General features: G+C 62.4%; 3 protein-coding genes across 7 annotated transcripts; 1 reads left to right on the forward strand and 2 right to left on the reverse strand.

Annotated features, from left to right (window-relative positions):
• Nucleotides 1–2,239: 2,239 nt before the first annotated feature.
• On the forward strand, nucleotides 2,240–5,063 carry TMEM269 (transmembrane protein 269). Of its 4 annotated transcripts, XM_075027710.1 has the most exons (7): nucleotides 2,326–2,350; nucleotides 3,426–3,470; nucleotides 3,976–4,123; nucleotides 4,216–4,313; nucleotides 4,404–4,547; nucleotides 4,629–4,829; nucleotides 4,925–5,063. In XM_075027710.1, exons 1-7 carry the CDS (start codon nucleotides 2,326–2,328, stop codon nucleotides 5,032–5,034), a joined length of 771 nt encoding a protein of 256 aa, XP_074883811.1. In that variant the 3' UTR covers nucleotides 5,035–5,063. The 4 variants fall into 4 exon arrangements, with proteins under 4 accessions (XP_074883807.1, XP_074883809.1, XP_074883810.1 ...); XM_075027706.1 differs by lacking the exon at nucleotides 3,426–3,470 and having other exon boundaries at nucleotides 2,240–2,350; nucleotides 4,626–4,829; XM_075027708.1 differs by lacking the exon at nucleotides 3,426–3,470 and having other exon boundaries at nucleotides 2,240–2,350.
• A 992-nt stretch (nucleotides 5,064–6,055) lies between these two features.
• On the reverse strand, nucleotides 6,056–7,078 carry SVBP (small vasohibin binding protein). The gene is made up of 3 exons (XM_075027721.1): nucleotides 6,960–7,078; nucleotides 6,372–6,493; nucleotides 6,056–6,287 (listed from the first exon to the last, which is right to left on the reverse strand). The coding sequence occupies exons 2-3, from the start codon at nucleotides 6,489–6,491 to the stop codon at nucleotides 6,201–6,203; spliced, it is 207 nt and encodes a 68-aa protein (XP_074883822.1). The 5' UTR covers nucleotides 6,492–6,493; nucleotides 6,960–7,078; the 3' UTR covers nucleotides 6,056–6,200.
• Nucleotides 7,079–7,502: 424 nt separating this feature from the next.
• LOC142030994 (E3 ubiquitin-protein ligase TRIM62) lies at nucleotides 7,503–12,288 on the reverse strand. Of its 2 annotated transcripts, none has more exons than XM_075027675.1 (6): nucleotides 12,191–12,288; nucleotides 11,027–11,455; nucleotides 10,396–10,491; nucleotides 9,668–9,924; nucleotides 9,479–9,594; nucleotides 7,503–9,224 (listed from the first exon to the last, which is right to left on the reverse strand). In XM_075027675.1, the coding sequence occupies exons 2-6, from the start codon at nucleotides 11,432–11,434 to the stop codon at nucleotides 8,674–8,676; spliced, it is 1,428 nt and encodes a 475-aa protein (XP_074883776.1). In that variant the 5' UTR covers nucleotides 11,435–11,455; nucleotides 12,191–12,288; the 3' UTR covers nucleotides 7,503–8,673. The 2 variants fall into 2 exon arrangements, with proteins under 2 accessions (XP_074883776.1, XP_074883777.1); XM_075027676.1 differs by lacking the exon at nucleotides 12,191–12,288 and having other exon boundaries at nucleotides 7,505–9,224; nucleotides 11,027–11,240; nucleotides 11,318–11,422.
• Nucleotides 12,289–12,598: the final 310 nt, after the last annotated feature.

Below are 12,598 nucleotides of genomic sequence, written 5' to 3' on the forward strand. Positions count from 1 at the left end.
GCGTTGGCGGCAGCGACCTCCCAGTGTGGCATCGGGCAAATAAACCCCCAGATCTGGCACCACACGTGTCCTTGTGCTGGGGTGTGGGCACGCGGAGGGGCGGCCGGCATGCGGGGGCGGCAGATGTCACTGGCTGGGTGGGCACGGAGAGTACCCAGACGTGCCCAGATACCACTGGGGTGGGCACCCAGAGACACCCCAGTGTCACAGGAACAGGCACCCAGATGCCACATGCACTGTTTGCCCTGAGGACCCGTGGTGCCACAGGGATGGGCACCCGCAGGTGCCCAGACACCATGGGGATGGGCACCCAAAGACACCCAGGTGCCACGGGGACGAGCGCCCCGCAGTGCCCTGAAGCCGTGAGGATGGGCACCGTGAAGCACCGTGATGCCAAAGGGACAGGCACCCCAAGGCGCCTTGAGGCCACAGGGATAGGCCCCCTGAGGTGCCCTGAGGACACGGGGATGGCCTCAGCCATGTGCCCTGATGCCACGGCGATGGGCACCCAGTGACGTCCCGTCACCATGGGGATGGGAGCCCTGAGGCCCCGGGGATGGCCCCCTCCAGGCGCCCCAGGGCCGGACGGCCATGGCTGCAGCCTCTCTCCCGCCGTCTCCTGCCCTCCCGGCCCGGCCGTCGCTTCGCAACCACCGCCACCGGCGCGTGACCGGCGAACAAAGAACCCTTTCACCGGCGACCCCGCCGCGGCCAGCACCCCTGGGACCCCCCGGCCGGAGCACCCCAGGTCCCCCAACCCCACCCGGGCACCCCACGGTGACGGGTGCTACAAGCACCCCCCGAATTCCCCCGGGGATCTGGGTGGAAAATTCCGGCGCCGGGGCTGTATAAGTTTTATTGGCCCCTTGTCACTGTGTCCCGGGGGACCTTTGCTCTCCCCGCCGTGGCCCGGCGTTGCCGCCATCGTCCGCCAGTGCCGCCCCGGCACGTTGCGGCCCTGCCGCTATCGCGGGCCCTTTGCTCGAAGAGGGGGGCTGAGGCCGCCCCCAACTCGTGACACCCTTGCACAAGTGGGTGCCGCCTGCTGGAGGCCCCGGGGTGGGGACAGGGGTGACCTAAACCAGCGGCACCCGGCTGAGCCGGCTGTTTCTTATCGGTACCGGCCGTGACCCCCGCTGGCGGCGCGAATCGGCGGTGGCACGGCATGGGGTCGTGCTGCCCGTCGGGTGCAAATGCCCTGCGGGGGCAGCCGGGGGCAGGAGCGTGGCGGTGCCGGGGTGCCGGGGGCTGACGTGGGTGCTACGAGCGTGGTGTTGGTGCTCTGAGCCTGGTGAGGGTGACATAAAGCATGGCAGGGGTGCTGCGAAGCGTGGTAACGGGTGCTGCGAGTCTGTTACGGGTGCTACCAGGCTGGCGTGGGTACTGCGAGCCGGATAGGGGTGGTACAAGCCTGGTATGGGTCCCATGAGCATGGCATGGGTGCTGCAAGCATGGTATGGTTACTACAAGCCTGATGTGGGCGGTGCAAGCCTGACATGGGTGCTGCAAGCCTGGCATCGGCAGTGTAAGCCTGGCATGGGTGCTGCAAGCCTGGCACGGGTGCTGTGAGCTTGGCATCGGCAGCATAAGCCTGGCATGGGTGCTGCAAGCCTGGCATTGCTGGTGTAAGCCTGGCATGGGTGCTGCAAGCCTGGCATTGGCAGTGTAAGCCTGGCATCAGTGGTGTAAGCCTGGCATGGGTGCTGCAAGCCTGGCATCGGTGGTGTAAGCCTGGCATGGGTGCTGCAAGCCTGGCATCAGCAGCATAAGCCTGGCATGGGTGCTGCAAGCCTGGCATTGCTGGTGTAAGCCTGGCATGGGTGCTGCAAGCCTGGCATTGCTGGTGTGAGCTTGGTTTGGGTGGTGCGAGCTTGGCTTGGGTGCTGCAAGCCTGGCACGGGTGGCACAAGCCTGGCTTGGGTGCTGCGAGCATGGCATGGGTGGCCCACATCTGGAATGGGTGTTACAAGCCTGGTAGGGGTGGTGCAAGCCTGGCACGGGTGCTATGAGCCTGGCACCAGTGCTGTGAGCCTGGCACGGGTGCTGCGAGGCTGGCACGGGTGCCGCGAGGCTGGCAAGGGTGCCGCAAGGCTGGCATGGCCCCCTGGCCCCCCTCCCGGGGCAGCTCCTCCCTCGCCGGTGGTGCCAGCCGCCTCTGAAAACCCCCGTGTCCTCTGGCCGGACCCACCCCCAGAGGGGTGAGTCAGCCGGCGAAGCCTTTCCTTATATAACGCGGCGTCACCGCCGCGCCGGGTGAGCGCCCGCTGAACTGCCCCTGCCTCAGTTTCCCCTCGCCGGGGCGTCACCGCCACCGCTGCTGCAGTCATGTGGATGGTGTCACCACCGGTCGGTAAGTGCCAGCCTGACGCCCCGATACCGCTTGGCCCCTTCACAAGGCATCTAACCCCCTCCCCCGCACCAAAATAGCTGTTTTGGGGGGTTTAGCGAAAAAATAAGGGTCATCGGCCAAGCGCCGCTTGCTCAGCCCTGTGAATTGGGGCAGAAAAGCCTAAAAACAATAAAGCAGCCCCCCAAAAACAGGTTAATTCTGCACCTCCTCCGGCTGAACCCCCTTTTCCCCTCGGCCTTGGCAGGGTGACACTCCCCTGGGGGGCACAAGCCCCCCATAACACAGATGGGATCACCTGGGGAGAATCAAAACTGCCTTTTTTTCCTCCAGACATAGTAATAAAATGCACGGGCAGTGGCATGGGGCTGGGGAGGTCCCTCCTGCCCCAGCCCTTTGCTTTCAGGGCTAGAAACACCAAGAATGAGCAAGTTTGGGCACCGTGGTGATGCCTGGGGATTGTGATGCTCACCGGTGCCCAGATCCAGAGTAGCAGTGGCACCGGTAACCCTCCCTGGGGGCCTGATCCTGCCCAGCGCTGGGAAGGGTAGGGATGGTGACAGCAAGCCTCAAAATCACTGGGTTTTGCCCCTTTTTCCCTTTGGAGGCCCCAAAACCCACCAGACTAGCCCCAACCAAGGATAAAAAGGAGGGGACGGCACAAGGCATGTGCTCAGACCCCCCAAAATCACCAGATCCGATAAAATCCAAGGTGGTGGAGCGACCATCCCGGCAGATCGGGGGGAGTTTTTCCATCCCCACCCACCCGGCTCAGCCCGTACCAGCGGCTTGGGGCGCGGTGTCCAAAGGTCACCGGTGGTGGCCGCATCCGTCCCACCACTGGCACGCGGAGCCACCGACCCCGGTGGGATTCCCAAAACCAGGAACATATTTTAATTGCTCGCCACTGAGGGGGGTTTTTTAATTCTATTTTTTACACCTCGGGAACCGTTTTCGGCGGCATTTCGATGCCACGACGGTGATAAGTTGGCCCAGGCTCAGCCGGGAGCGGGTAAAGGGGGGGTGGGCAAGGGAGGGGGTGGCTTTTGTTTTGCTCTGACGTGCTGTTTTCTTTCAGATGAAGGATCTCACCAGCTTGCCTGGCTTTGGGACCACGGCAAAGGCAGGGTGCAAAGCCCACTAGTAGGACATGACCCTTAAACTCTTTCTCTAAAGCTTAGCCCTATAGGTATATAAGATCAATAGAGCTTAAAACCGGGGTTGGCTTTTAGTCTAAGCTTGGGTTTGGATTTATTTTTCTTCTTTTTTATTTTTTTATTTTTGTGATTCTTTTATTGGTTTTATTTTCACCTCCGGCGGGTAGATAAGAGGCAGGGCTTGCAAAAACACCCAAACCAAAACATCCCCCAAAACATCCCACTGCTTGCTAAAAGGCTTTTGGGGGTTTTGGTTTGAGGAGGGAAACAGCCAGCAAGGCTCCTGCCGTCAGCAGCACCCCCCAAAATCTCCTCCAGCCCCTTTCCAGCGCTGCAAGGGGGGGGGTGCTGTGGGGCTTTGTCCCCCCCTCCCCAGCACCGACCTGCTACCTCGGGGAGGGTTTAAATAACTCCCCAGTTGGAAAGTGGCTGTCGGTTCCGCCTTTCACCGGCCACCTCGGCGGGTTGCAGGTATTTTCCAGTCCACGAAGAAGCTGTTCCTGAGCGAGCGAGCTGGCCAGGGTCAGACCCTGGAGTTCATCCGGAAAAACGCTGCTAACGGGCTCTCCGTGGCCAATTTGGTGGCGGGGCTCTCCTCCATCCTCTGCAGCCTCAATAGGTGGGGAAAAAGGGGAAGTGGGGTGAAACTGGGGGGGAGAGGTGTGTGCAAAGGGCAGATCACCCCATTTTTGCCCTCTCCATCCTCCCCAGGCAATACCACCACTCGTGCTGGCTGCTGCTGGTAGGGTTTCTGCTTGATCTGGCTGACGGAGCCGTCGCCCGACAGCTCGACGCCTGCTCAGCGCTGGGTGAGTCTGTCCTGCCGCCCCCGGGAACCCACCGCTGGGTTTGCCCTCCCCCGCTACCCGTCTGGCAGCTGCCCGCTTGCTGCCCCGCAGGTGCCAAACTGGATGATTTCGCCGACTTCACCACCTTTGGGCTGGCCACAGCTCTGCTGCTGCAGCCGCAGGGCGTCCTGGATGGGCTGCTGGCCATCGCCTACGTGATGGCTGTATTTGCTCGCCTCTGCTTCTTCTCCAGCGGTAAGCTGGGTGGTTTGGGGGGCAGCAGGGGGGGTTTGGGGGGTGATTTCCCCCCTCAGCTAAATGTCTGGCACCCAGCAGGGATCCCCTTCACTTACCGGGGGCTGCCCTGTCCCTACGCCTCCTCGCTGCTGGCGGGCACCTTCTTGCTGACAGGGGGTAACATCACCCTGCTGCGCGTCACCGCCATCATCATGATCCTCTTCATGGTCGATCGGGGTTTCTATCCCCACGACAAGGTGCTGGAGTCCCAGCTCTGGAAGAAATTGGTTTACGCTGGAGGTAAGGACAGGGACAAAATCAAGGCAGGGTAATTAAACCCACTGAGATGGCGGCAGAGGAAAGAGCAGATCCCAAAGGCTTTTCCTATTCTGCAGGCGTGGCAGCCGTCCTCTTCTCACCGGCAGTGGTGGCTTCCATCTATTGCCTTGCTTGGTCGATGTCCTACATCATCTTCCCCTTCGCCATCTGGAGCTGCAAAGCCTAACCCCTGCCTTCGCCTAACGGCTAGTAAAGCCTTCCTCTTCCTCCTCCTCCTCCTCCTCACTCTTGGGTGCCGCCTCCTCCACCGGTATTTCCCTTCGCTCTTAATGAATAGGAGCTGCAGCGGGAGCCTGTTTAGAAAAGGGAAATTGAGCAGTAGGAAAGGCTCTGCTTCAGGGGAGCCCCAAAATACCCTCCCCGCACCCTGTCCCTCTTGCAGGGGAGTGAGCAAACACCCGTCCCCCGCTCCAAGAACAACCACCCCGGTTCGGAGACCCACAAACCCTTCCCTGCGCGGGGGAACGTGAAATTTAGGTATTGCTCCCACCTTGCATCGTTAATTTATTACGAGGGGGAGGTTTACACCCTCAAAGATGAGGACGCCCCCTCCCTGCGGGGGAGGAAGCCGACGATCAAATCTCCAGAGGGTTTTCGAAACCCGATTCACCGGCAGCGTTTTGGTATTTATTATTTTACCTGTCACTCTAGGGAAATAATCTCTCTAATGTGTTTTATTTTCCCACCTCCCTCGGTGTTCGCTCGCTGGGGTGCGGGAGGGAGGTAGAAGGGGAAAGAGGGATTTGAAGCCTGTGATCCGAACTCTCTGGAAAGCCAGAGGATGCGGGACGGTGGTGACTGGAAAGCGGAGGGCGTGTGGGTGGAGGAAGGAAGCGAAGGTCAAACCTTGCGCTGAGCGGCGGAGAGAAACACTCGGGGTCCCCGGGGAGGCTCCTGCGCCGCGAGCAGCTGCAAGAGCTGGATGCAGCCCCCACCGTATCGCCCGCCCCCCCCCTCCCGCAGCCTCGGGGACCGACCGAATCTAGGCACTGGGAGCGCAGGACTGTTCGCCTTGGCAGGGAACCGGCAGGCCAAGGTCTTGCTCGGCACAAGGAGGGCCAGAGCTGGCAGCCAGTGGCCGCAGCTGCTCTGGCGCCTGGCCCCGCTAGAGCCTCCCCCACGCCATTCCCACCCGGCACCGGGCTGGGACGGAACCACCGGTGCCGCTGAGGGACCAGGAGCCGGAGAAAGCTGGAACCATCACAGATTTTATTTAGAAAAAAAAAAAAAAAAAGGCAGTTATTTGATAATAAATAACAAAGAGTTTAGAAAAGGGAATGGGCAGCAGATGGGGGGGGTCTGGGGTTGTTTGAGGGGGCTGCACATGCCGCCTCACTCGCCGGAGGCCTGCATCTGCTTGCAGAAGGAGTCAAACTGCTGCTGCTCCAGCTCTGTCATCACTCGGTTGAGGGCGTAAATCTGCGGGACGGGTGGGGAGAAAGAGGTGATGGGGGGCGAATTCGGCCCCAGTGTTGCTGTTGTCCCCCCCCTCGGGTCGCTCACCTCTGCCCGCTGCCTCTGCTTCAGCTCCTGCTGAGCTGATTTCTGCTTGGCCTTCTCCAGGCGAGCCGCTGGCTCCCGGGGCTTCGGCCTCTCCTTCCGCCCCCCCCCGCTGGGCTCCATGGCTGGGGGGGAGGGAGGGGGAGTGGGGGGTCATGCCAGGGCCACCCTCTCTTCTGCCAGCCCCGCTGCTCCTCCTCACTGTCCTCAGCCCCACGAACAGCCCCCCACGCCCACTCCACGCCCACAGCCCCCCCCACGGCCCCCCCAGCCAACTTAGGGTCCCACAGGAGCCCCCCACTGACACCCGGAGACCCACAAGAGCCCCCCCCCCAACCCCCCAGGCATCCTAAGCCCCACAGACTCCCCCCCCGTGTCCACCATCTGCCCCCACAGCGCCCCCCTTCACCGGCCCCACGACACCCCGCAGCCACCCACGCACCACAGACAGCCCTGTCCCACAGCCCCCCACCAGCCACCCGTGCCCCCCAACCCCCGCTCCCTCCCCACAGCCCCCCACGTCTCACAGCCCACCCGTACCCCACAGCCCCCCGGTTCCCCTCAGTGCACCTCCCCCCTCCCCCCCGCTACCGGCGGGGCAGTGCCCGGGGCAAGATGGCGGCGGGGCCCCGCCCTCTCGGCGCGCGGCTGCCCGGCCTGCGGCGCACGCGCGAAACCGTCGCCTGCGCGGATGGGGATTGGGGGGGGGGGAGTGTGGGCAGCGCGCATGCGCCGGCTACGGCCGCCGCGCGCCCAAGCGGAGCCGTCGAGAGGGCGGCGGGTGGCAGCAGCGCCGCCTGGCGGGCGGGAGGAGAGCTGCGGCGGGGCCCCCCGTTCCCCGCTGCCCCATAGATCTATATCACACCCCCTATATATCATACCCCCGTATAGCCCACCCCCTATATAGCCCTGCCCCTGGACAGCCCACCCCCTATACATCACATCCCCTGTATAGCCCACCCCTATATACATGACGACCCCTATACAGCATACCCCCTATACAGCCCAGCCCCTACACAGCCTGACACGCGCACAGGGCCCTAAAGCACAGCCCTGCTCTCCACGTCGTGTCCCCCCTATATACATACACCTCCCCCAGCCCAACCCCTCCCCACAGCACAGCCCCATAGGCAGCACCCCCTATACAGGAACTACTCCTATACGCAGGCAGCATCCCCTATATGGACCCGTCCCAGTGTCCCCAGGGCTCTGCCAGTGTGGCACACAGTATACCAAGGCACGGCACAGGCACCACATCTGGCGCGGCACAGCACAGTGCAGTATGGCACGGCGCACCACAGCATGGAGCAGTACGTATAGCGTGGCACAGCATAGTGCCACACCACAGCATGGAGCAGTACGTATAGCGCGGCACAGCACAGTGCAGTACGGCACAGTGCACCACAGTACAGGGCAGTACATACGGCATGGCACAGTGCACTGAGGTACAGTGCATGGTATAGCATGGCACGGTATGGACAGGGCAGTAACCTATAGCATGGTATGCCACAGTGCACCATGGCACAGTGCAGCACATATGGAACGGCATAGCACGGCCCAGTACGTCCAGCATGGCACAGCACACCACAACATGGTGCACCACGGCACAGTATGGTACGTAGGGCGCAGCACAACATGGTGCACAATGGCACAGTGCCATAAATATGGCATGGCACAGTATGTATAGCATGACACGCCAGAGCACACCATGGCACAGCGCAGTACATATGGCATGGTATGGTGCACCATGGCATGGTGCAGCACAGTGCACAATGGCACAGTGCTGTAAATCTGGCACAGCACAGTACGTATGGCGTGGCATGCCACAGCACACCATAGCATGGTGCAGCACGTACGGCATGGCGTGACGCAGTACATATGGCATGGCACAGTGCCGTAAATCTGGCACAGCACAGTACGTATGGCGTGGCACGCCACAGCACACCACGGCACAGTGCAGCACGTATGGCACTGCATAGCATGCCATGGTGCCGTATGGCACATGCCAGCATCACCCCCTCTGCCCAGTGGTTCTCCACTACCTGGCCCCTTCTCTCCAAATCCTTTTATTGCAGCAGCCCGGACCCCCCCTTGCCCCCCCAGCACCGGGACCCTCCTGGAAGCACAGGACAGAGAGAAGGGGGGACAGGGGGGCAAAAAGGCCAGATCCTGCCCAGCGCCGGGGGCAGTTCCTGGGGCAGGATCAGCCGAAACCTCCACCAAACAGCGGGAAAACACCCAGGGGCGGGGAGGGGGGGGAGATGGGGCACACGCCGAACCCCAGGAGACGAATCCCCCCTCCCTGTTAGATGCGAACAGTGTTGATCCGGAGGGGTTGGACGTTCTTCCCATTGGCGTGACTCTGCCCGGGGCTAAAATATGAGCAGAGCTTGCCAGGAAACCTCTCCCGAAAGGTGTAGAGCCAGGACATGTCGTCAGCATTGTAGAAGATGAGAAGCCCCTTGTCGTAGTCCAGGAAGACCCCCACCTTCTCCAGCTTACTCTTGACATTGAGCCGGGTCCAGGGCTCGGTGCAGGCGCTGTACTGGTTACCATCGTGCATGACGATGCAATAAAAACCTCGGCTGGGTTGAATTTGGATGCTGCCCTTGCGAGTGACAGCTTCGTGGGCCAAACCTATCATCCACTGGGTCTTCTCGGAGACCACCACCTCCCAGTAGTGGACCCCGCTGCCGAACGCCTCTGAACCCAAGACCGAGACCTCCACATCGAAGCGTTTGGGGGAGTCCTGCAGCGGTTGGGGGTGCAGGTTGCCGTAGGCCACGATGGTGCAGTCATCGGAGAGGATGAGGCGGTGGTGAGCCGTGCCAGGGTCCAACGTCAGGGCTGCCGGCACTGGGAGGGACATGGGGACAAGGAAGGGGACAAGCATCAACCACCGTGGTGCCAAGAACGCCACCAGTGCGTTCCCATCCTTCACCGGCACACTCCATCCTTCACCAGCGCATCCCCATCCTTCACCGGCACATCCCCATTCCTTGCCAGTGATGTCCCTGTCCTCCCTACTCCTCACTGGTGACGTCCCCATCCCCATCCCTCACCAGTAACCCCCCCCGATCCCGCAGCCAGCCCATCACTGCACCCCTCACCGGGATGGATATCCTGGAAAAGGGATTTCCAGATGGTATACTGCAGTGGCCCCATGTATTTGGAGGTGGGAAAGTCCTCGTAGGTCAGGTTGGTCTCGTGGATCTTCCCCTTCAGCCTGCGAAGGAGAGATGCTGGAGAAGAGGAGAGGACGACATGGAGGACCAGGGTGTCACGCCGGTGTCACCCACCTCTCGGAAAGGGACGCAACACCGGCTAAAAAGACGTGTTTGTCGGCTTCGGCCAAGCGCTCCTGGAGGATCTGGCTGCCCTCCTGCACCTTGCGGAGCTGCTGGCTGTAGCGTTGGATCTTCTGCTCGATGTCGGTCAGCGTCCGCGCTGTGTCCGCCTCCAGCTCCTCCAGCATCGCCTTCTGCCGCTCCCGCAGCAGCCGGTGCAGCCGCTCGAAAGCCTCCCCGATAGTCACCCGCAGGCTCTTGGCTGAGGACTTTTGGGGTGCAGGTGGGTGTCAGGACCCCCCAAACCTGCCCTGACCCCTCCATGAATCCATAACTCCCAAAATAAACCCCTACAGCCCCGTTAACTCAATTCCAGATGCTCCAAGGATGGATATTTGACCCCACATCCCTACAGAAAACCTAAAAGAAAAACCCTGTCACTGGCGGGGATGGAACCTCGATGAAAGTTGAACCCCTGAGCAAGGAGAAGGAGATAAATATAAAATAAAAATTAATTAAAACGATAAATAAAAGCACCCCTGAAGGAAATAAAAGAGGGCTGAGCAGCCTGACGGGCAGCTTCATCAACCTGCCAGTGGGTTTTGGGGTACGGGAAAAGGGAAAAATGTGGCAGATCCATGAAACTGTGGGGTCTGGGGTCCTTGGAGGTCCCAAAATCAGGTCGGCAAGGCTCGGGGCTGGGGTGCTATCGGGTGACACAGCCACATCCCCACTCATACCTTGGTCTCGGCCAGCTGCCGTTTGAGGAGGTGCAGGGCTTCAGTGTGACCGCGCTCACTCTCCTGCAGCCCCTGGAGCTGCTCCTTCAGCTCTCGCTGAAAAAAAAAAACAACTATAAAATAGGGGATTTGGGGAAAAAAAGGATCCCAGCAGGCAGCTTTCCTGCCAAAACCCAGCCTGTGGGGTTACAGGGATTGTGGGAAAGGGGGGTGCAGGGGGTGGGGTGTGGCAGGGGCACAGCTGGTTCCTGCCGGCACCGGAGTCCTGACCAGGGCAGAGCTGGGGGGGAGGTAATGGCTTGCGGGGGAGTCCTACTTGGGGAGCAGCTCAGCAGATCCATGGGAGTGCATGGCCGGCTGGTTTGGGGGTCCTCAAGGAACCCCAATATGGATGGAGGAGGGGGGAATCCCATGGGGGCAGCTGAAGAAGTGCGTGTGGTTTGATGGACAGACAGACAGACAGGAGGAAGCCACAGGGCTGACCCCAACGGGGGCGGAAGGGGTATCGAGACAGACAAACAGGAGCTAACACCGAGATAAGAGGGGACAGATGAACAAAGCCGAGGGGAGCAGCTCAGGGCAGAGGATCCTGGAAGGATGATACTCCATGGGGAGGGAGGGATGGACCCACCTGCAGCTCCTCGAAAGCATCGTCCACATTGGTGACCTGGTGCTGCTCGTGCATGGCGGGCTCATCGCAGAAGAAGCAGACAACGGCGCGGTCAGTGAGGCAGAAGAGCTTGACCTTCTCGTGGTCTTTGCAGGGGAAGGGGCTGCGTTGGGCACCCAGGATGGCATCCAAGGGGAAGGCGCTGTAACGCTCCACGATGTTGGCCAGCTTAAGACTGGGGGCCAGGGTGGGTTCGGTGAAGGTTCGGCGACACTCAGGGCAGTCACGGGTGCCCTGGGGTTCCTGACGTACCCAGTGCTCGGTGATGCACCGGCGGCAGAAGTAGTGCTCGCAGCCGAAGCTCACCGGGTCCTGGTAGATGCTCAGGCAGATGGAGCAGAGCAGCTCGTCCTTCAGGCTGCAAGCCATGGCTTGGGGCTCGGGGAGAGGCTGGGGGGGGGTGGGCAGATGGTAAAGGGGGATCCTGGGGGCAGGGGGGAGACGGGGGCGAAAATGGGGAGCCTGGGTGTGAGGCTGCTAATGAGGAGGCTGGGGAAGGGGGATGGAATGAGGGGGAATTGGGGGTCGGGTGGCAATGCGGGGGGCTGGGAGGGTTGCAGTGGAGGGGAATTGGGGGTCAGGATGCAATGGGGAGCTGGGGCATTGCAATGGGGGGAGCGGGGGGGCCAGAATGCAATTGGGGGGGCTGGGGGCGTTGCAACGGGGGGAATTGGGGCTGAAGGTGATACGGGGGAGCCCGGGGGGGCCAATACAATGGGGTTGCAATAGGGGGGAACCGGGGGTGAATCTGATATGGGGGACCCGGGGTGCTGTAATGCGGGGGGCTGGGGGGGAAGATGATACGGAGGAGCCCGGGGGTGAGGCTGCAACGGGGACACCCAGGGGAGCCGCTGCAACGGGGGGGCCTGGGGCGAGACTGAATTATTGGGGGGACCGGGAGTGAGGCTACCGGGAGGCTGCAACGGGGGCACCCGGGTTCGAGACCGCCCCCCCGCTCCCGGCAGGACCCGGGTTCGAGACCGCCCCCCCCGCTCCCGGCAGGACCCGGGTTCGGGACCGCTCCCCGCTCCGCGCCCCACCAAGAACCCAGGTTCGAGACCGGCCCCCGCCAAGACCGCGGTTGCCCCCCCGCCTCCCCCAACCGCCGGCGCCCACTGCCCTCACCCAGCCGCCGGCGGTGCCGGTGCCCGGTTCCCGGGAAGGGGCGGGGGGGGGGGGGGAGGGGGGAACGATCCCGCCACCGCCTCACAGCGCGCCCCGCCGCGACGGGCGGGGGCTGGGCGAGGAGGAGGGGGCGGGGCCGCGCGGCACTTCCTGCCCACCCCCTCCACCACCACCCCCCCCGCAGCCACAGTGGTGCCGCCCCCGCCCCATTGTCCACCGCGCGGCACGGCCCACCGGCGCACACCACCGCCCGCCCGCGGGGGGGGCCTCTTAAAGGGGCCGCGGCGGCGTTTTTTGGGGGGGTGCTTAAAGGGGCCGCAGCGCTGGGTACCTCCGTCCGTCCATCTGTCCACCCCCCCTCCTCCAGCTTTCTGTGCCCACCAGCGCTGCCCCCATCCCACCCCCTGG

Source organism: Buteo buteo, chromosome 5 (assembly GCF_964188355.1).
Source record: "Buteo buteo chromosome 5, bButBut1.hap1.1, whole genome shotgun sequence".
Lineage (NCBI taxonomy): Eukaryota > Metazoa > Chordata > Aves > Accipitriformes > Accipitridae > Buteo > Buteo buteo.